Source organism: Mytilus californianus, unplaced genomic scaffold (assembly GCF_021869535.1).
Source record: "Mytilus californianus isolate M0D057914Y unplaced genomic scaffold, xbMytCali1.0.p SCAF_17, whole genome shotgun sequence".
In the NCBI taxonomy this organism is placed as follows: Eukaryota; Metazoa; Mollusca; class Bivalvia; order Mytilida; family Mytilidae; genus Mytilus; species Mytilus californianus.
The window spans coordinates 9,660,528-9,682,953 of NW_026262659.1; the positions used below are offsets into that span (position 1 = coordinate 9,660,528).

The following is a 22,426-nucleotide window of genomic DNA, read 5'->3' on the forward strand; positions in this document are numbered from 1 at the left end:
ACAATTGACTCCAATACCTTGATAGTGGGACAATATATAAATAGCACATAGCTGAGAGGAGGATAGAGCAGATTTTTTCCCCGAGAAAACATTGTCAATTGAGGCGAAGCCGAGGTTGACAATGCTTTTTCGAAGGGTACCTCTGCTCTATCACCCTCTCAACCAAGTGCTAATTAATTTATTATACTGAATGTTCAATCATTATAATTGTCTTTTACTGCTCAATTTTAAATAGAAAGTACTTAATTATTACGTCACATTCACAACAACGTAACGTTATTAGACAAACAACAGAAGTGAAGCAAGACAATTTATTATTACTTTGACAGTCTATAAAAAGTTCTGCTGAGTCCACAACGTACGTTGAGCTTGAAAATTGTCTTTAATTTATTCATGTAAATTCAATTCATTGTCCTTTAAATTATCGATTTCGATTGGTCTGCACGAGAGGTTGGCATTCAAAAAATTGTCTCCCGCTGAGACATGGGAAAGAGTAAATTATCACTCTCGTATTATCCAATCAAAATCTGGAATTTTGACGTGAAGAATAATGGTAGTAATAGTTATTTGGAATAACGTGTAAGGGATCAAAACTGATACCATGCATAAATAAGTCGTTCGAGCAAAAACTAATTTAAACAATGACAATAGAAACTGAAGACAAAGACATTTTTATCTCTGTCGATTGTTATAATTACAACACACTTTAGCTTTCCTACTTACAACAATGTATTGTCGCAGAGTTGGACAGTCTTCTAATATCCCCAAGTCTATAATGAACAGCCTGTTACCGTCCATTGCTTGTTTCATTGTTTTGCCTTCTAAGAACGGTCGGATTATATCTTCTGTCACTCCAAATCTGTGCAAAAAGAAATATGAAATCAAAGAATTCTAAACAATAGAATATAATTAAAGTATTTTTCCTTGTATAGAGCTTATCTGAACAAAGTATAATACTCATAGTATACATTAGATTTAAATTCATACTTGGAATTTTATATACACGAGTTTGCAATATTGGCTGATATTGCAATGAACGTAATATCTTATAACTCAAAAGACTTGTACAGTAGGGTTTTTGATACAACAATGTAGTAAGAAATGTTACATAATTGTATCATAAATATAGGTATTGATTTTGGTTGAATGAATCCGCCTGCAGGAATTGAATTACAAATTGCATGTCACACCCGGTAATAAAACTACCATTCATAAAATTAAATATACAGGTGTTAGCGTCATTCAATCATGGGGTATCATTTTGGGGGATGAACATTAATTTGCTTATTTATTAGTATCTATAGTGTGCAGCAACACGTACTTTTCTGTTTGCTTTTCTGTAATAAAATTCTGTACATTATAACATAATGAGATGTGGTATGACTGCCAAATAGACAAATATTTACCAGAGACACTTTTCAAAACTTATTCCACATATTATCTTTAAAAGGCCCGACATGACAAAATGTCAAACAATTTTAAAAAGAAAACAACAAACGAAAACCAATTATGATATATAACAAACGACAAGAACTAAATTACATGCTTCTGGCTTGGGACAGGAACAAACATAATGTGGTGGGTTTAAACATCTTTACGGACGCTCGACCCGCTCTCTAACCTTGGACAAAGACAAACGTTTTTTTCTTTGCATTGCAAAAGATCATATCTTACTGTACTGTTTATAACATTGCTGTACATAATCTATTGTGTAGTAAATCAATCAATAGTAGAGTGCAAGGTAGTATGATTTGAAAGGTCATGTACATATAGATTACTTTTAGTATCTGAGATCTGTAGAAATTTTATTGTACAAGGAATATCACATCCAAAGTTTGATGGTGGTTGCGATTTAACAAGTCGTCATGAAAGAAAATATCCATATTTAGTTATTGATTCTTCAAATAAGCTCATTTTTGAAGGTTATCATTTGTCTTTATCGGGTCTTAGATTTATTTTATTTCGTAAGGTTTATTACATAACAAAACATGTTTTGATGTAGAGTGGGGTGCTCATTTTCGCCATAATTTTCCATGTTTTCTGCAGTTTATGCTCAGACCTTTAAGTTTTTGAAGTATACTGATATTTCTATATGAAGATTACATCAAAAGCAAAATATTCTTAGCTTGAAAACGTGTTTCTCTGAAAGAATTCATCTGAAAAGTTAGATTAAAGGCTATTTGAAATTTCCTGATGTTTTGTCATGGTGGACACATATTCGCCGTTTTTACACATCTATTTAAAACCAAATAACTGCAGCTTTAAACAATATTTATCAAATCAATTTCATTATAGATGAATAGCAGACATTTCAAACGTGTAAAGAACAGAAATTTAGGGCAATCAGTCAAAGAATTACTAAGAAATACTACTTTGAATTTTTTTTTCATTCAGGAAATTGGCCGAAAATCGTTGTCCATTTTTCTGTCCATTGCGGTAAGTACCGAAATGTTTTCTAAGTTTAAAAAATAATCATATTTGTTATAAAAATATAATTTACCGGCATATTTCTTCCATTTCAGCAATCCTTTGAAGTTTCTACACCTCAAAATCATAAAACGGCGAAATTGTGTCCCCGGCGTATATGTGCGCCCCACTCTACATGTATTAAAACTTATTCTTCTACATCCTGTAGATACTAATATTTTGGCATTGCACAAGATCGTCCTTTCTAAGACTGCTAAAGACTTCTATATATTAACTCTATTTGATGTTTACTGATTTGTATTGTAGTCATGGTCATATAGACCATAGCTAATTTTTAGTTAAAAATGAGCTTTGAACTAGGGTTTAGTTACCGTGAGAAATCATATTTCAATACCTTGTTTCTTGTGTCTTTTTGTAATTTGTTTTTGTGCTTAGTACTGATTTGATGAGTCAGTCTGTTAGTTGATCTCAAAGTTTATTTTTACTTTCTGTTGTTACACCACTGTCTAAGGTCAGAGGAGTGCTTTATGACAAGAAATCTCACCACATTTTTAATGTGCCTGTCCGAAGCCAGGAGACTGTAACTAGTACGTGACTGTTTATTTTTGGTGTCTGCCATAACTGGTTGACTAAAGGAGACCAGTTTATAGCTTACTATACATAATTGGTTTGCTCATTGATAAAGATTATACGGTTATCTGTAATTGTTTACATCTTTTTTCTTCCATTTTGACTCAGTTATAGTTGTTCTATTTGCAACCATACATTTTATGTGTCCCTTTGGTAATAGCTCTTAATTAGCATTGTTCGGTATTTATCAATCCAGCTCTTCAAGTTCTGTTTTTGAGCGTTCCTGCTTCGGACACCTAAAATAGCTTAAGTGTTAATCATTTTTTTTATCCTTTTTTTATATTATTTGATTTTGATTTTGTTTTGTTATCTGATATACTATCAAGTAAGTAGGGCTCTCTAGACTGAATTTTGTTCTTTGTTGTTTGTATATGGCACAATGCTGCACATATCAAAAGGGAACTAACGGCCTGATTTATGAATGTTTGTTTTTTAGAAGCGTCGGGTGTTAGTGATTCTTGAGGTTTGTGTACTGTCCAGTATTTTTGGGGATTCCAGATACCCTTTTTATGTTTTTTTCAATACCAGAAAAGTGTGTTACTGAAGAACTAGATCCTTTGCGACTGACGTTTAATATGAATTGAATATTATTCGCTTTTGTATGCCGTTTCAGACACAATAAATAAAGTTGTATGTGTTGGTAAGACAGGTACGCAAGTATAATCAGGCTTCAAGAAAATAAGAACAATGACTCGGTTTTTTCATCTATATTTATAAAAAATTACTTTTTGTCACTAAACCAAAGTGGTACTTACATAATGGCTTTCAAATTTATTTTATAAAGTTAAAGACAATAATACATTGATTATGTCATAAAGGCACTAACACTCACATTTTTACAAGCAAGCTTTGCATGAACTATTGAAAGATTACACTTACTTTCCAGGTATCCCAGTACACAGTTTTAAAAGTGACGGGTTTAACCCATTCAGTCTCTGTCTTCCAAAGCTTTCATCATTATTAAAGTATTTTGAGCCCTGTTGACGAAATATACAATAGTAATATCACTAAGTTTGTTTATCTTATTTTCATGTGAATATAATGGTTATATATGTATAACGTTTAATTACGGTTGGACTAACACTTTTCTTTTATTCTTCACTAAACACATTCTCTATACATATTCAATTATGATTCTATGCATGATGTCCGGAGTTAGGGTGGTATTACTTAAATATGTCTACTAATATAAACATAAGGAGATGTGGTATTATTGCCAAATGAGACAACTATCCACCAGCATTAAAATGACGAAGATAAAAGCAATTGTAGGTCACCGTACGGCCTTCAAATATGAGAAAACCCCATACCGTAATTTCCTTTTGAAACCCAGGGTCCGCCACATGGTAGTGACATATGAAATCAAACGAAATGCCATGAAATTAATTGATAAGCTCAAATTAATCGCCATTCACAGCAAACGTCTGTTGACTCTTCTTTTGTCCTCTTCAACTCAGCTACTTAGGCTATTGAGAGAATCAACGGAAGCTGATTTAAATCGTCCTCATGTTTATCAACTATTCCAACAAACTACCAAATAAATGGTGTGGCTGTGTTTTGTTTTCATAGATATTTTTCGAAGTGTAGTTTGTACCCGCATTTGCGCTAGTTACTACATTGTATCTAGTATTTTTAAATAAATCACATAATATTTTTTTTCTCTATAACAAGTCAGATATTAACCATCTCATTAGGCAACATTTAATATTATACGATATAACATTTTTTAGTATAAGATTTACAACATTATCCTTGAGTAGTTACCCTCGGACATCCAAAAAGTGTATACATATTTTTGACGTCATCGAAATCCTTCCATTCGTTTCCATTACACTTCACCAAACAAAATTTTGCTGCTTCATTCAATATCGTTTCAATTTCTAAGCGGCACTGTGTTACAGAAAAATAATAAAACGTAATTTTTTGGCAACTAATTTGTCATAGTCATTTTTACATGTCATTCATGTTCAAATAAATACATATTAGCCTTCACATTTTAGTCCAAAGCTGTAGATACTTATGTATTTAAATACACAAATAAAGAAATGAATAAACATTATACAAAGAAATACATGGAAATTTTAATTCATTTGAAATATTTATAAACTAAAATGACCTGGACAAAAATCTATTGACTCCATTTCATAAATTTATTGACGCTTTATATTTTTTCATTCAAATAATATTCTAAAATACAAATTTGACAAATAAATCACAAAACGTTGTCATATGATTGTTAAAGAGAGGCGAAGATACCAAAGGGACATTCAAACTCATAAGTCGAATTTAATCTTGGCTAATTATGACATGTCTCTGTATCTATCATGTCTATATAAGATCAGTGTATATAGAGCTTACCTCTAGCTAGGATAAGATAAGTTTGCAACGTCTTCGTACAAAAAAACAGTTAAGGTTTTTAGTCAACATAGCAATTATTGTTTTACTTTGGAATCAGGGTATAATTTACCATTTGAATTCAACGGTCGAATATCCAAATTAAAACAACATCGAAATCCATATTCAACCCTGAAGAACCATCAAGAAAAGGAAACAGCGTCGTTTAATCTAATTACGTGGAGAATTAATCTCAACGCACACATTTTCCTTACATTTCATAGATGCTTAAAATGACACAGAAAATGTAAGCTTTAATGCTGTAAGTGTGCAAAAGTATTTATATCTCAAAATGAAAAGCATGAAAAAAATCTGCTATCGATTAACTCGATCATTTAGATTTATTTACTTTTTTAACTTTTAAATCATAATTTAAATCAGGCATTCATATTCCACGAAGATGGCACGCAAATGATTTTATAAAAATGTTAACAAAATTATGTTTAATCCTGAGAGGGAGAAATGAAAGTTTATTTGTTCAGTGCTATTTCAGCAAAAAACGGCCTACATCCGGACTTCTTTGGTAAATTATTTGCTTTTAGACTACACATTCGGGCTTCTCGCTTTCTTTTTGCCTCAAGGAAAGAAGACTTCCGTTATGAGGCTTAATGTTCCGTGCTCTTCAAGTTAATTTCTGATTTTGGTTTTTAAACTTTTTTTACTCAAGTGCCACTGATAAGCATAAACTTGGTGTAGACTAGATTACTAAATTATAAACCTTGTATCTGTGATGAGATTTTACACTTGGTCGACGTCACCACTGACAGACATTTGATTCCAAAGGTATAACCAATCAGACCACCAACATGTCTGTGCTGACAACACATCATTGATACTGTCATTTTATGCAAATTTACCAGAGATAAATGTCGAATCGTTCGATATGGAAATATTAAGGGTTTTCTATGGCATGTGATAGAACACCAGCTCAGATTTTTATTTCCGTGGAAAGACCTTTTGCTTTTGTTTTGATTATTATTATTATTATTAGGTCTTTCCACCTTTCCGTGGAAAGACCTTTTGATTTTGTTCTGATTATTATTATAATTATTAGGTTTTGTTCTGATTATTATTTTTTTTCTTCCGCCTAATTTTTTTTCCTTCGGTTGTTTTTTTGTTTCGCAAGATGTCGCTTAGACATATGGTATATGATATCGAACAGTTAATACGCTTTTGAAACTGACACCGCGTAACCAAAAACTTTTCCATGTAAGAGTTACCTCCCCGAACACTGTTTTTCTTGTTATTACTTATACGTCGCAACCGCATAAGAAACTGACTAATTTATTTTACCAAATTGCTCGTTATATCCTCAGGATGATTTGATTAATTTTGACCGAAACTATCCGGAGACTCCATATGAAAGTTATTTCCCCTTATGCATTTGATATAAGTGATGTGCATTTGTAACTGAAAAACCATAACTTATAGAGACATGAGATCTTTTGATTTGAGGTCCTCGGTCCAAAAAAAAGAAAATAAGGTCAAGGTCAAAGGTTAAGGTCATATTCTAAATTTTGATTTTTTCACATCAAAATATATCGTTTCGGGTGGAAAGACCTTTAATTGTTCTCTGAACAATTGGTTTTTTTTTTGTTTTTTTTTCTTCCGCCTTATTTGTTTTCCTTCGCTGTTTGGTTGTTTCGCAATATGTCGCTTAGACATTTGGTATATGATATCGAACAGTTTATACGCTTTTGAAACTGACATCGCTTAACCGATTACTTTTCCATGTAAGAGTTATCTTCCCGAACACTGTTTTTCTTGTTATTTATAAAACTTCGCAACCGTATAAAAAACCGACAAATTTATTTTACCAAATAGCTCGTTATATCCTTAGGATGTTTTGATTAATTTTGGCCGAAGCTATCCGGAGACTTCATATGAGAGTTATTGCCACTTATGCATTTGATATAAGTGATATGCATTTCTAACTGGCAAACCATAAGTGATAGAGACCTAGGGTCTTTGAATTTGAGGTCCTAAGTTAAAAAAAAAAAGAAAATAAGGTCAAGGTCAAAGGTCAAGGTCATATTTTAAATTTTGATTCTGGATTGTTATCACTTATTTTCAGAAATTGTATAAGATATCGACAAAGTATTTTTACAGAATTGTTAGTTGCGATATTGCGTTAAATTTTAGTTGAAAGGGTACGTAAACATTTTATTAGAGTTTTCGCTCCTCGTATATTTAATATTACGCGTATCATGGTATAACTCATTAACAATATATAATAAAGATCTAGGGTCTTTCGATTTGAGGTCCTTGATGTATGACCTTGAAATTGAGGTCAAGGTTATAGGTAAATTTGACCTTGTAGATTTTGACTTTTGCTTTAAATTCACATTTAGACATCATAAACCCTTAGGACATTATGCATTATGTTACAAGACATATGACCTTGAAAAATCAAACCGGAAGTGACCTTGTATAAACCTGAAGTAGCTATTTTTTGTACTTATTTCATGTAAAAGTATAGAGAACAGTTTATGTTTAAAAACAGCGTCAAATTAACTCTCAAATAATACCGGAAATGACATTCTTCAGACTTGAAGTAACAAATTACCTCCCTTATTTAAAAACAAAATGTATAGAAACCATATATTTTTGGAATCAGCAAACAATGAGATATCATTTAACACTGGAACTGACTTTTTAAACCGAATTTTAATATTTTTATATCACAAAATATATCGTTAGGGATTGAAAGACCTTCAATTGTTCTCTGAACAATTGGTTTTTAATTATTTTTTTATTTTTTTTTTTTTATTAGAAAGCAGACTAAATGAGTATTTCATTTCCCTTAGAACACTCGCTTTTATATCTAAAAAGGATATAATAGTTTATTAACACCAAATATGTAATGTAATCCCCGGAAATATCAGACTAGATTATTGCTGGAGTTGCGGAAAAAAGAAAATTACCTGGTCAAAATGTTCTGTTTTGTCTAACAGATGTTAAACAAAAAAGTATGTTCTGCTGGATTTTATATTATCTAGTATAACTTTACTTTTTTTTACTGATGTGGAATTGACTTTCCCTCCTGCACCAGCCCATCTTAACACTCTATGGTATATGCTTATACAATGTATAGAACTATGATTTCTTTTGTTTGAATGGACTTACTTTGTAAATACATGAGAATTTCTCATCTTCTGGTAATTCTTTTACCTGAAAGTATAAACAATCAATACAATGTGAACATATAATTGCAAATTATACCTCAAATTCCCGCTTCACCTTAAGCTTGCACATCGAAAATCATATGGGGATATATGAAGCGGAGAGAAAGAAAAGAATTCTATTGATAGGATGAAGTAAACTCTAAAGAAATGATTTTCTTGTGTATAATCCTTTAAAGTACCGACCAAGCGAAGATTTTGTGTTATACTCCAAAATTGTGGCATTGTTACTTGAACATTTCGAGGTAGATCGTCCTCTGTCGTACCCGCTGGCCAGATATTTAACTATTTTTTATTCTTTTTTTTTTTCTTGACAAATTTTAAGATAGTGACTTCATAATTTTTTGATTTTTCTACCAAAAAGATGCTTTCTAAAGAATATAGGTGAAAACATATCAAGCCTAGAGCATTGCAGCTTGCTCGAGTTGACAAATTTGTAGTACGGCATTTTGCTTTTCAACTGACCGACAACCTACTAGTAACATTATATGCATACGCCCTGTTCACGAAACAGTGCTACAAGTCCAAATACCTAATTAAATTTGAGATAAAAAATACCAAGACGGCATTTGTAGATACATAACATAAAGACACACAATGATCTTAGATCCCCGGTTGAATAAAAAGAAATCATGGTTCATGTTTAACCAGATGTATACAGTTCATGTCAATATCTTATCCGTTCTTAGCATGAACACATTCCATGAAATTTCCATGAATGTTTGGTATCTATTTTTAATATATATCACAATGCATCTGTTATATATATTAGGTCACATCAGATATTAGATGCTTTGTAATGTTGTAATTTTAACGGTTTAACAAATGAATAATCATTGTATCTTGTATCCGAGTTACAAAATATTTCTTAGTAAAAAATGTAAATGAAACGTTTAAAATTTGTATAGGTTATTAAATTATAAGCCTGGTACCTTTTGATAGCTATTATTTGTGTGTGTCTCTGTCCTGTATGTTCTCCCATTTATTTGTATTGTAGTCTTGTCATTAATCTTGTCATTTTAATGTTATATTTAACATTGCCATAAAATCGGGAGGTTTGGCTAGCCACAAAACCAGGTTCAACCCACCATTTTTTCTTAAAATGTCCTGTACCAAGTCAGGAAAATGGCCATTGTTATATTATAGTTCGTTCCTGTGTGTGTTGCATTTTAGTGTTGTGTTTCTGTTGTGTCGTTGTTCTCCTCTTTTATTTGATGTGTTTCCCTCAGTTTTAGTTTGTAACCCGGATTTGTTTTTTTCTCAATCGATTTATGAATTTCGAATATCGGTGTACTACTGTTGCCTTTATTTACATATAACAGCTGACAAATGTTTTAACCTTCGAAAAGTCATGTCACTATTTCACCTGTCTCTTTTTGTCTCGCCTCGACGAAGTGGCGGAGGTGGGACATGGACTTGTTGTTCTAGCATTGTGAACAATTTGTTAAATCTTTTTTTATTGTATCAGTTTAAGATGAACAATTAATGATCAGGCAATGATACTTGTTATGCAGTTGTCCTAGCATTGCAATATCTCATTTCCTTGGAGATTATTTGGCCCCGTCATTGTCATTGTCATTGTCGATTGATTTTGAAACTTTTGCTTAGTTTAAATGTGAAAGTTTATAATTATGTGAGTTTAAGTTGAACCACTAATTAAAGACAATGATGTTTGGTATGCAGTTGCATTAAAAGAGGGACGAAAGATACCAGATGGACAGTCAAACTCATAGATCGAAAACAAACTGACAACGCCATGGCCAAAAATAAAAAGACAAACAGACAAATAATAGTACAGATGACATTAACATTAGCATATCTCACGACCATAGAGATTATATCCCGTATCCCGAATGCAATTATTTACATGACTTTTTGTTAACGTTTTTGATCAGGTCAGTTTAAGGTAGCACTACAGTCCTACAACGATTTTGTAGTGACATATTTTTATTACATTATTTTTAAGTATTTATCTGAAAAATTTGTCACAACAGTAGGTAAATTAATAATCAAATCATGTAAATAAAACCACATGGTAAATACTCTATTTATAGTGTATATGAGATAAGCTAATGTTTTAATCATCTGTTAATCTCTGACCACATAATAAATAATGTGGTTATATCCTATTATATTGCAATCAAAAGTATTCTATATAACTACGGAGGTAAATAAAGTGAAGAAATATAGGAATAAATTAGACAGAGCAGCCTTGAAAGCCTCTAACAAATGTTCTTATATAGGCAAGAATGATATGTATCTGAACCTGACACCTGTAACAGTGACAACAATACTGATTCTAGACCAATCACCTGGATAATAGTGAAAGTGCTTTTCTTTTTGTCTTTCGGCAAATGGTATTCTACATTCAGGTGATGAGCATGCCTTCTGTTTATGGGAAATTTAGGCATGTAAACAGTTTTTGTGTTTTTGTGTTATTTGTTTTTTATCTCCTATGCCTAAAAAATTATGCGGGACAGTGTTTTTTTCTGAAGGGAATTGTCTTGATAATGTCTTTGTATGAAAAAATATTTTATTGCACATCTTTAGGTTTCTGTATTCAAGTACCATATACATTGTACTTCTATTTAAAAATGAAAGATAATTATTATTTCATAGTCAAAATGATGTTACATATAATTACATACAGCTGGTTACTCTTTATTTTCTCTGATATTAGACTGTATGGTCAGGGGAGGATTTTTGACCATATTAGATTACTACATTACAGCTGTTGGTCAATGTGTGACATCAAACTCCCGACAATGCTAAATTGGTGCTGTTAAGGGATGGACAGTCAACACATAATACAGTGTAAGAATATAAAAGACACAAACTGTAGTTCTTATAACTTTATCAATGCTTCATTCTATTTTTTCTATGATTTTGCCAATTTGTAACAACTGTTTTAAACCTTTCAATAACATGGTAGACAATTTTTTTAAAGTCAAAGCCTCGGATACAGGAGGTCATAGGTTTGATTCCCTGATGAATCCCACCAAACACTTGTAAATGGTATTTTTTGCTTCTCTCGCAGCATCAACTGTTCAGATTGGTTTGTAATTAGAATAATGTGTCTGCGTAGGATGATATGTTTCACTGCGGACTGTAACCTTGGGATCTAGCATATTAAAAATGCAACTAAGCGTGCTGGTCTAATACAGAAAGAGATATCAGACTCAAAGGAACAATAAAAAATTATAAGTCGAAGAAAAACTAGCAAAAGACTATAAACTAAGAAAACGAAGAAAGTCCACAAAATAATATGCCAGCTTTAGCTGGCACTTATGGTTGAAGCATCGAATTGACATAAAGAACGATAACTCTCTCTACATGATCAAACTAAAAAGTTTCGTCACTCTCGTTAAATCTCGTACGATTTTTAAAAAAAAAATTTCGAAGTTGATCAAGTCAAGTTATCTAACTCTTAAAAATATTTTTTTTCTTTTTTTCCCTTATATTTATTAAATTAATATTGTATTCTTGCTTGGCTCCAAATATAAAGCCAAATCTTCAAATAATGAAAACAAAATTAGCATTGGAATATCTGTCAGGACATTGTCAGGACATTAGTTTAACCCTTATATTTTTAATGGCTGCCAGATTCTCGTTTAATCGCGATCTTGAAAAAACGGGACAAAACGGAATAAATTCGATGTTAAATACGACATGAATTTTTATTTGTTTACAAAAACAAGAATTTAGAAATTTTAGTAACTTGTGTAGTTTATTTAAATTTTATTGTACCACGGAAATATTTGGACAACGACATCTTACGCCATGTTTCATCGTCTGCTTCATCTTTCCATTATCAGTGACAAATTTCCTTAATAACCACAGGTACTTCATTTAAAAGTTACAATATCATAATTTATGATAACATTTGTAGTGTTAAAGTTCCGTATAGCCATGGGAACACAGAAAAACCCTCTGCAAGCAATAAATTTCGAGAGAAACGTAGCCGGAGCCGAAGTACTGTAAAATACAGGTACCTAAATATTACAATAATTTTAAAGTAACAAAATAGTACTGAATAATAAAAGTAGATTTTCAGTACTATAGATTTTTGGTACAGAAATAGTACCTATGCAAAAGTAGCTGTGTAGAGCATGTTACTTGGAAGTATGTGGGCTACATCCTTTGAAAATTCAAGTTGCCGACACATTATTTGGATGCAATATAAATAATTGCCTCCCGCAGTCGCCTGTATATTTTATGCCTCAGTTTAAATTAAACCTGATCAAAACATTTTCCCTGAATACTTTTATCAGGTGCACATTTCCCGGGCACATTTCAACCTATTAAAGCAATAAGTGTAATAGTGGTTTGATTCCGCAAGTGTAGTTTATCCGGAGGACGAAAATTCCCAGTGATTTTTATCCACCAACGAAAATTCACTAGGTTTTTCTATCCGGGTCCAGTGTAAAACATCCACCAGTCATTATAAGGTTCTAAAAAGGGGAAATACATATAAAATGTGGTTTTATAGTTTTTAGTGTATTTGAAACTTGCATAGTTGATTTATGTAAAAAGTGGAGAGTTTTCATCCATGTAATGTTCACACTAGTGTTTTTGAACAAGGAATGATTACACTAGTGATTCTGTACCGGAATGATTGCACTAGTTATTGTATACCGGGATTAATTACACAAGTGCTTTAGATCCATACATAAATTGTGAAGTGATTAGTACTAATTTGAACACACGATAACACAATAATGCTTATCAACGAATAAGATTTGAATAATTTTTTTATGCAAATCTATATAAAATCATATCTCCTATGTCAATATCAAAGGATGCTTCTATAATTGAAACTTTATGTAAGACAAAATCTGCTCTTTTTTGGTTTATATCTGACAAGTTCAATGTCCTGATCATTGATACAGTATTTTGAGTTATAAAAACAGCCTCCTCATCATCATCAATATTACTTACTAGATTAGCTCAGATTAATTAAACTGGTTCCTTGAAAATCGTTTTAATTTTAGCCCGTTTATTTATGTAAACAATAAACTGGTCTTATATAAACAAAACAACGATATCAAGATCGACGCTTTTACACTATTTACATCCAATATTCTCTAGTGAAAAACAGTTACCCGGAATAAATACACGGCGGAATGAAAGCACTTATGGCTATAACGTCACAGTTCCCAAATTGCACCGAGTACCCAATTCAACAAAAATAACTGCGGAAATCTTACAAGTTTTCTTTGAGACTAAACAATTTGTATTGTTATGAATTGACATTATACATGTCTTTCAACATCGGTTAATATATTTAAATATACACAAATCGTTCACAATGAGAATATATCAACAGATGAAGCATTCCCGGGAAAAAGTAAATCTACGAAAACGTCAGTGTTGTCACCATGCGAAGTTATCTAATTATCATCTTTTAAAAATTTAAGCAACTTCACAACTACAAATTAATTTTCATGACCAAAATAAAATAAAGTACAAACAAAAAAGCAATAAAATGCATCGCCAAGCACAGCCTAATACAACCGCAGATGTAGATTTAGCATATAAAAAACACAATTTTTTTTTTATGTCAGTTGAAATCAAACATATTTTAATTTTGGACCCTTCAAACTTTAATATGGACTAATTTGAAAACAGGTATCAGGTGATCCCGAACATTTCTATTCAGCAGCAGTCTCCAACTACATATCTCCTTAATTTTATATGATAGTCCCACAAAAATGTTGAAAAATTATGTGTACATTTAATTTTTTTTCTAGATTCTCTCATGTCATACACGTGAAAGCGGTACCTTTTTGGTCACTATTTATGTGTTGCGTCTAAATATGAATTGTAACACTTTATAGTGACTGACCAGGTCAAACAAATACTTCTCAAGAAAAATGCAGAGAGAGAAGACAACTTGGAACAGCACCAGCCATGCCAGACTATGTATGAATAAAAACTCAGATCGGAATAGCATGGACGATATGTTAGTTATATGTCCTTGTGAATAGTAAGAAAAGCTATCAATAATTCTGCAGATAATGCAATTTTATCAGGTTTATCGTACATTTTCTGTTCAAATTTTCCCACAGTCAGTGAATCGTTCAAAAAGGCTAAACTAACTTTTTATTACTAAAAGTTTCAAACAATGACAAGTGTTTCATTCATGAAATAACTCGTGCGTTTCTGCGAAAAAAAATCATGTACAATTTTGTGAATTAAAGGGAAAGAAGATCCTTTTGCGGTGCACTCGCGCATGTCAATTGCGAACTGACCCAATATATTTTCTTTATCATGACCAGTTCACTGATACTGACGTCGACATAATCAAGAAGTACACATCAAAGGAAAAATGCACAAATTACCGATAAAATAATTTACACACCCTGTTTCGTGTGTATCTCCTGCCATATCAGTATTTGTTGTATTTATATATAAATGAGAAATAATCAATGTAAAAATGGTAAATGCTTGGAGAAAAAACCAAAAAAATTATGGAAAAAACAACCCAAAAATGTTGTTTTTGACCACTGACTCCTAAACTGTTGGTACCATATGTTAACCCCCAAAATCAATTCTAACCTTCCTTTTGTGTATTGAAGTTGAACCTTCTGGTACAATTTTATACATTGTCATAGAGATCCATTTACTTAAACTAAAGTTATTGTCCGGAAACCAAATGTGTCTTCGAACAACAACAGGGACATGATTGCATTACTCGAAAGCAAATTTTTGACATATTCCCCATTTCCATTCTGAATTTTATTTTGCCGTCGTATAAAAACTTGAAAAGTAAGCTAATAAAATAAAATGTTAAAATGACATAAACGGACTCTGAATAAGTACATGAAATTGATGTAGAAACCCACAAACAGAAGATGACTAGGAATACATTTATTCTGCTGAGCAGTGTTCTCCCCTCAAATTTTAAATAGCATCCTAGAAAATAGCAAAATCTTTAGATTATCAACTTAACAATCCTATTTATGGTTCCTTATGCTTAGATCAAAATGAAAAACCTGATCAAAACATTATTCTAAACAGGCTCACTGTAAATTCAAACTCTTCTTTTAAAAATCAGAATGATCCTCTTGCTGATCACATATATATGAGATGCAGGAAACTGGGAAAACAATATGAACATCCAGCTAATTTAGAAAGTAAAAATAATTCAACAAACAGAAAGCGTTGTTTGCAATACTAAATAAAAAAAACCTGCTACAACTTTTAGATATTGATGAAAAAGATATCCCAATCCTCCACCTTTTCATGAAAATCAACAAAAAAGTTAATTTAATAAAGTTATGGATTGTATAACAGTATTTATAGTTTTGAAATTAAACAAATGTCTTATTGTTTTAAATTTTGTAAGATTTGCAAAGAAAGAAAAATGGATTTGAAAATGGCACAAGATAATGAATTTAAGCATTGTCATTTAGAGAAATCACGAATAAATTTATTTTCAGCAGAAAACAATATGGACAATAAGGGTGCAACCATTCAGCGTCAAAAGGGCGGGGGTTATGGTGTTTTGTTTGAGTTAGATTTTTTTTCACGCAAAGGGCTATCGATCAAAATTAGTTGGTCCAAAATTAACACTAGAAGCCCAAGGTATGGGGATAATCTGGATTCAGAATATTTTTTTGTCCTCTGCTTGATTAGAATATTTTTTTTTCATCAATTTGGGAGTTCAATGATCGTTCCCTTGACATTTTCCATCTGAACTAATTATTTTATTTTAGACAAAAACTATATGTAGGACATTCGTCCTGAACATGCATGAAGCATTTGCCACTGGACGTTAAGCAAACCAACAATCAATCAATATGTAGGACATAGTCTTGGTAAGCTGGCATTCAAGGTAGCGCCTTCCTCATATTACATTTACTAGTAAAACCTAAGCGCCAGGAACCTTGCCAAAACCGTGATGATATATACCAGGTGCTAATCCGGCTCAACATATGTCATCATTCGTGTTGCTTATGACAAGGACAAATATGATGATCTATGGATCAAAATGAAAAATTGGTAGTCTACAAAATTTTGAGAAAAGTGAAATGTATTAAGTTGAAAATTGTCTTATGAACGTTAAAGTATTGGAAAATAAAGAAATTTGAAAATTTCTTTTCATTGTTAATGTGCCATAGATAAACATGAAAGGTCCCACTAATAATAGACATAATCCAGTTCTGTTATTCATGATTGCGAAATCATCGATTGCTACTTATTATTGCATTTACTCTTGACATGGGCAAGACCCGCTTATCCTCCATGAGCACGAAAATCGCTTCCTTTTGTTCAGAAGGAGAGGTCATGATCCTCAATCTTTAGTTTTTCGTGTACTGTTCTGTGAACTGTAGTTTTTATGTCGTCGATTTTCGTTTATACATGGTTTTTTTTCTACGACTTATTGTTGATGATTGTTCATTTAGTATCTTCTCAACTTTTGTGTAATGAATCCTTACCTGAGCAGGTAATCCATGTATGTTAACCCGTAGCTGATATTCTTTTTGTATGTCCTGAAGCTCCGACATTCTCGATTCTTTAAATGGATCGTCTTGTGGTAAACATGAGTCCATGTTGTTAAAAAAATAACGGTGGTTCTCTTTGATCCATTTCATTGCTGGAAATAGGCATTTGGTGTTGGTTGCCTTGTTTGTGACTTCAATCCAATCTAAATACCAGTTGCTTAACAAACCACAATTGTCTCGCCACAATTCGACTCTCTGCACTTTAGAAATGTTGAATTGAGAACTAACAGAAAAGTTATCAATATGATCTCTTTCAAAATCATTCTTAAAACAGTTATCTAGAGTGTGCACGATTGTCTGGTTACCTTCTTCATAAAGTTTGATGTAAACATTAGCATCAGTCCCATCTCCTATCTGATCTCCAGTCTTCACCGAAATTTTATAGGACACCATCTTAACTGCAAATGAAATACAAAAAATGTTTATATTCCAATATTCTGAGCAAACCAAATGTATGATTCAACTTTGTCTCAGTTGAAAGGCTATTCACCTAATTTGTATATGATCATCTTCAGTTATGTCTTCAGTATATTTATCCATCAAACAGCAATGGTTACTGAATCCTTGTAGACAAAAAAACGAATAGAAGACATTAAGCACACTTTTCCATCACGTTTTTCAATTCTTAGACCTTTCCAGTTATTTAGCAGAACATAATTAATCTGGCATGTCTTTGTTTTATTTTCTCAGGTACTATTTAGAAAATGTTTTGAGTGGCAAATTCTACAGAACACCAATGATGCAATAATGTTAGTAAATAAAAGTAAAACCCCAAAAATATACAAAATATATCTTTACATTTCATACGTTTATTTCCATTCAAGAGTTCTTTGATGTACAACTTATTCACAAATGTAATTAGTTGCTAATGGTATGGAATGTTCTCCTTTATCCCAAATAACAAAATTCTCCAGTGAAGTATTCATAACAAAGATACGATTATGTGCTTGTGTCCCACGAAACCATTCCACTAAAATTACATGAAATAATCTGTTATATTTATAACTTCTTTCATCAGAGAGATTACCGTTGATGACTCTAACAATATCTTAATTTACTTTTCCTTAATTGCTTTAAAAAAGGTAAAGTAGCTGTCAATTTCATATTTCAAAACCTTCAATGAAATATGTACTAATCTAAAAATGTGACGCATTAAAACGACAATTTTTTGTTTATAGTTCTTGTTGAAGATTAAACAGGCAAATGAGTACATGTCGTTATGAAGACGTCACGCGCGTCTGGCGTACCAAATGTTAAGATTGGCATCATATTTAAGTTTTTCCTATTGAATAGCTAGCGATTGACCACTTAAATACATTTTCACATGATACAGAATATATGGTGTTGATGCAAATTGGTGATGAACTATATGTCTAGAGAGACGTAATATTTACTTTACCTTTGCTGCTACAACTCCCCATCACTATTTTACTATTCTGTTTTTCAAACTGTACAAAAAAACAAAAACAAAATAATAAAAAAGGCTTTACTTAGAAATCATTCAAAACAATTCTCACAATGGCATTAAATGGCATGTTGGTTATTCTAAATGTTTTTATTGTATTTGAACTTTTTATTTAAAGAGTAAGATAACATATTATTTTATGTATGTTGTGTACAACATTTATGAACGTTCAGTGCGTTTGTACTTACTGAATCGCTACATAATGACGATCCACGTCCTGTGAGAACTTGAATATGTCATTTACTGTGTAGGTAAATTTAGATATATATTTTAGATAATAAAACGTTTACATAGATATTTACAAGAAAAGACAATGGCCATACGACATCACATAATACGAAAGTATTTTAAAGTTACAGAAAAATTTTAACGGGATTTATAAATATATATATATATATATATATATATATATATATATATATTATTTATTAACTGGACTTCCAACAAAATTCATGAAATAGTATTTCTACATTTTACTATTCAGCCCAATTCGTCTATTTAGTCAGACGTCAGGCGCTACCCTGATATACCCTGTCTTATGTTTTTGTCCTCTGGTTTTGTAGTTTACGTATTTTGTCGGGTACTTGATGACGGATAGCGTTTGTCGTCTTTAGCCGATCAGTTTTATCTTATTACTTGATTCAATTCCCGTGTGCAGGTTCATATTCTTGACGCCATTGTTTGCTTCTTTGAATTGGAAATACGAATAATAAAATGAAACTCAGAAAGGAAAAAAACTAATAACCAAACTCATTCAAAGGGTATCTACACGTCTCAATCTTCAAAATCGCTTATCTAAAAATACTACAATTGCTATCATTTTTAATAATAGAAATCGTGGTTACCCTTCCATCGATAAGTGTCATGCCAAAAAATGACTTACATGTCCCCGTCTTTCCACCAACAATACGGTAAGATACACGTTTATTGGTCGCACATTTTACTCAAATTTGAAACTGATATAAATTGAAAAACTTACAGTATTATCTATTTACTTACATGAAACAAACCGGGATGCGATATTCAGTACGTAGTTGAAACCGAACGCTATTTATCAAAATGCCGACAAGAACAACTTTACCGTTTAAGAAGACCCCATACATTTAAAAGTATCATTTATCAACACCTTAAGAAGCACAATCATCCTATTAAATATTTAACAGTTCAACCTTTGGAGGTAGTAAATAAGCAGCCTAGTGAATCTCATTCAAAATTTGTACGATCACGGAAAATAATTGAATTAAATTGGATTAAAGATTACAGACAGTTTATCCTCTCGATCTTAATGATACTATCATGGAAGTTGATAATATACCACTAACCGATTCTGTTAACATTTTGGATATAGTTTCTAAAACTGTTCGTAGAAACTGTTCTCATGGGCGCAGAATAAATTGCAATAAGAGAAAGTTTCGTACTAACAATACAAATATTTCGGACCTAATTACTGTTTAAAAAAAAAACCAAAACGGCAGACATTATCTGTTAACCAAGCTATGTTCTTTACCTGTAAATGAATTAAAACAAATTTTAGAGGATTGCAACACAATTTCATATTGCAGCCTTAGTATGAAATCGTCCAAATTATAATTGCATTTTGTTATTCTAAACTTTTTCCAAAAGTTGATCGCCCTGAAGATCATAAAAAAAAACATTTCATTAAAGGCCACAGACCACAATTAAATTCCTCTATTAGTTCTTTATAACGTTTTGTTTTATTAAAAATAATGCACCATGCATTTTTGTCAAATCTTTTGTGTGTGTAATGTATAGTACTAGTCCAAAAATATATCCAAAATTCAGAAAGATTGAACCAATCACTCTTACAAATTTAGCCAATACACATCCATACCCCTATGTCAAGTCAAGAGATGTTCCAAAAACTGTAAATATCACATTTTTGCACCTGGCCTAATCACTCTTTCCATATCAAATCAGTTAAACCACAACATCCAAAAGTTTATTTCACCTCTCTTCTTTCATTTCCACCCAAAAAAAACACTAAGAAATGAGTGAGGAAGGGAAAGAAGAAAAAAAAAGAAAACTTGTACGACTTTGCCCCCAGCAGAGCTATAGAAAAACAGTACTTTAACGGGTGTTACACGGACACTTTTTAGATGATACACGGACACTTTTTAGTTGTTACACGGACACTTTTTATGAATAGAATCACTCGTGCATGACCAGTGAGTTCATGGGCACTTTAAATTTCAATTAGATTTGAACTTTTTGTTTCACCGACATATTTCTTGTCTTTTTCATTAAAATATTTACGTTGGCATCAATAACTATATTTTTTTCAAACAATTCCAGTATATTACTATTCATATCCGTACACTAAGGGATTGACCATTTAACTTCAAAAGGGGAGTTTATGTTTTTTCCTAAAAAAATATTCTGATCCCCAATCTTATGAGAAAAAAATATATTGTGGTCAATCAGATGACAAAATAATGTTCTGATTCCTGATTTTCCGAATACCGTATATAATGGCGCTAATTTCGGAAAAAAATATTTGGGTGATAGCGTTGATAAACTAAATCATTTTCTTACTCAGAAAAAAAACTTACCCCCCTTTTGAAGCTAAATGGTCGGTCCGTAAATGTATTTTTTTTTCAATATATGGACATGAATAGTATTCTGGACAATGCTGAAAGTAAAGAAATGCTGGTACCGACGTTTATATTTCAATAAAAAAGACAGGAAATATATATAAAAAAATCAAATCTAATCAAAAGATAAAATCCCTATCAACTCACCAATGCACGATTGATCCTATAAATAAAAAGTGTCCGTGTAATACATGTTCAAATAGGCAGCAAATCTTGAAGAAAATCATTCAACTTATGTCACTAATTTTGGACGGCAAGCTTCGATTGGATCATATTGTGACACGTGTTTGATCCTGACCAACACTATAAGAGACATATATAAAAACCTATAAGCATAATTTTTTTTTAAATCCAAAATATATGCCTATATATGGGTGATTTTAACAAGACAAAATCGATTTTTTCGTACCATTTCATTCACTAATGAAATAGGAAATTCATTCTTTTTATATTGTTATTGAATTTATATATTTGGGAGCAAACGTACGATTTTTATTATTTTTTAAGGCGGAATGGGGGAATGGAATGACATATCCTGCATGTTTTCAACAAAAAAGAATCGAGCCTGTTTATATTAAATTTATTTTAACCCCCCCCCCCCTTTCCGTTTTCCCCCAAATGAAAATCAAATGTTAGCTTGCTTACCTCTGAAATCTTTTTCATACATTACTTACTTGCGAAGATGCATTATTAGATTCTTGAATTTCTTTAGAAAAAAATATAGGCTGAAGGGAAGTGAAAAAAAAGTTTGTTTGAACTGTCTTACTGTAACTTACATTAACTGGTATATGGCCATTTAAGTTTTGAATCTGTTAAATTTTGCTTCCTCTTCTACATGCAAAATGTACTACTTCTTTCTTGAAACGTCGTACAAGTCAGATACAAAACAAAGGTAACAAAAAAACAGGCCGGAAACAAACTGCCGAATAGTTTTTCTGCACTCGTAGTCAGGTCAAGGTCCTCGGCTATCGCCTCGGACCTTCACCTGACTACTCGTGCAGAAAAACTATCCGGCAACGGTTGTTACCGGCCTGTTTCTTTGTTACCTTTGTATTGTATCTAATACATACACTCTAATTAAAAGGAACTATATTCGTGGACAACGAAAAGTGGGGTCATTAATTGTGGTCTTGGGCCTAAAATCAAATATGTATAAAGGTTTTGATTTTGTAAATATTGCCTGTATTTTTAATGAACATTCCGTTAAAG

At 31.8% G+C, this 22,426-nt stretch overlaps 1 protein-coding gene across 1 annotated transcript in view; it reads right to left on the minus strand.

The window, feature by feature from the left end:
* Nucleotides 1–22,426, minus strand: part of LOC127726388 (allene oxide synthase-lipoxygenase protein-like) — a 110,684-nt gene that overhangs the window by 15,753 nt on the left and 72,505 nt on the right. Inside the window, exons 2-7 of the mRNA XM_052233786.1 lie at nucleotides 18,540–18,588; nucleotides 17,075–17,538; nucleotides 8,578–8,622; nucleotides 4,822–4,947; nucleotides 3,937–4,034; nucleotides 724–859 (exon numbers count right to left, since the gene is read on the minus strand). Of these exons, the coding sequence (XP_052089746.1) occupies nucleotides 724–859; nucleotides 3,937–4,034; nucleotides 4,822–4,947; nucleotides 8,578–8,622; nucleotides 17,075–17,538; nucleotides 18,540–18,561 (891 nt within the window). The 5' untranslated portion in view covers nucleotides 18,562–18,588. The remainder of the gene's footprint in view (nucleotides 1–723; nucleotides 860–3,936; nucleotides 4,035–4,821; nucleotides 4,948–8,577; nucleotides 8,623–17,074; nucleotides 17,539–18,539; nucleotides 18,589–22,426) is intronic.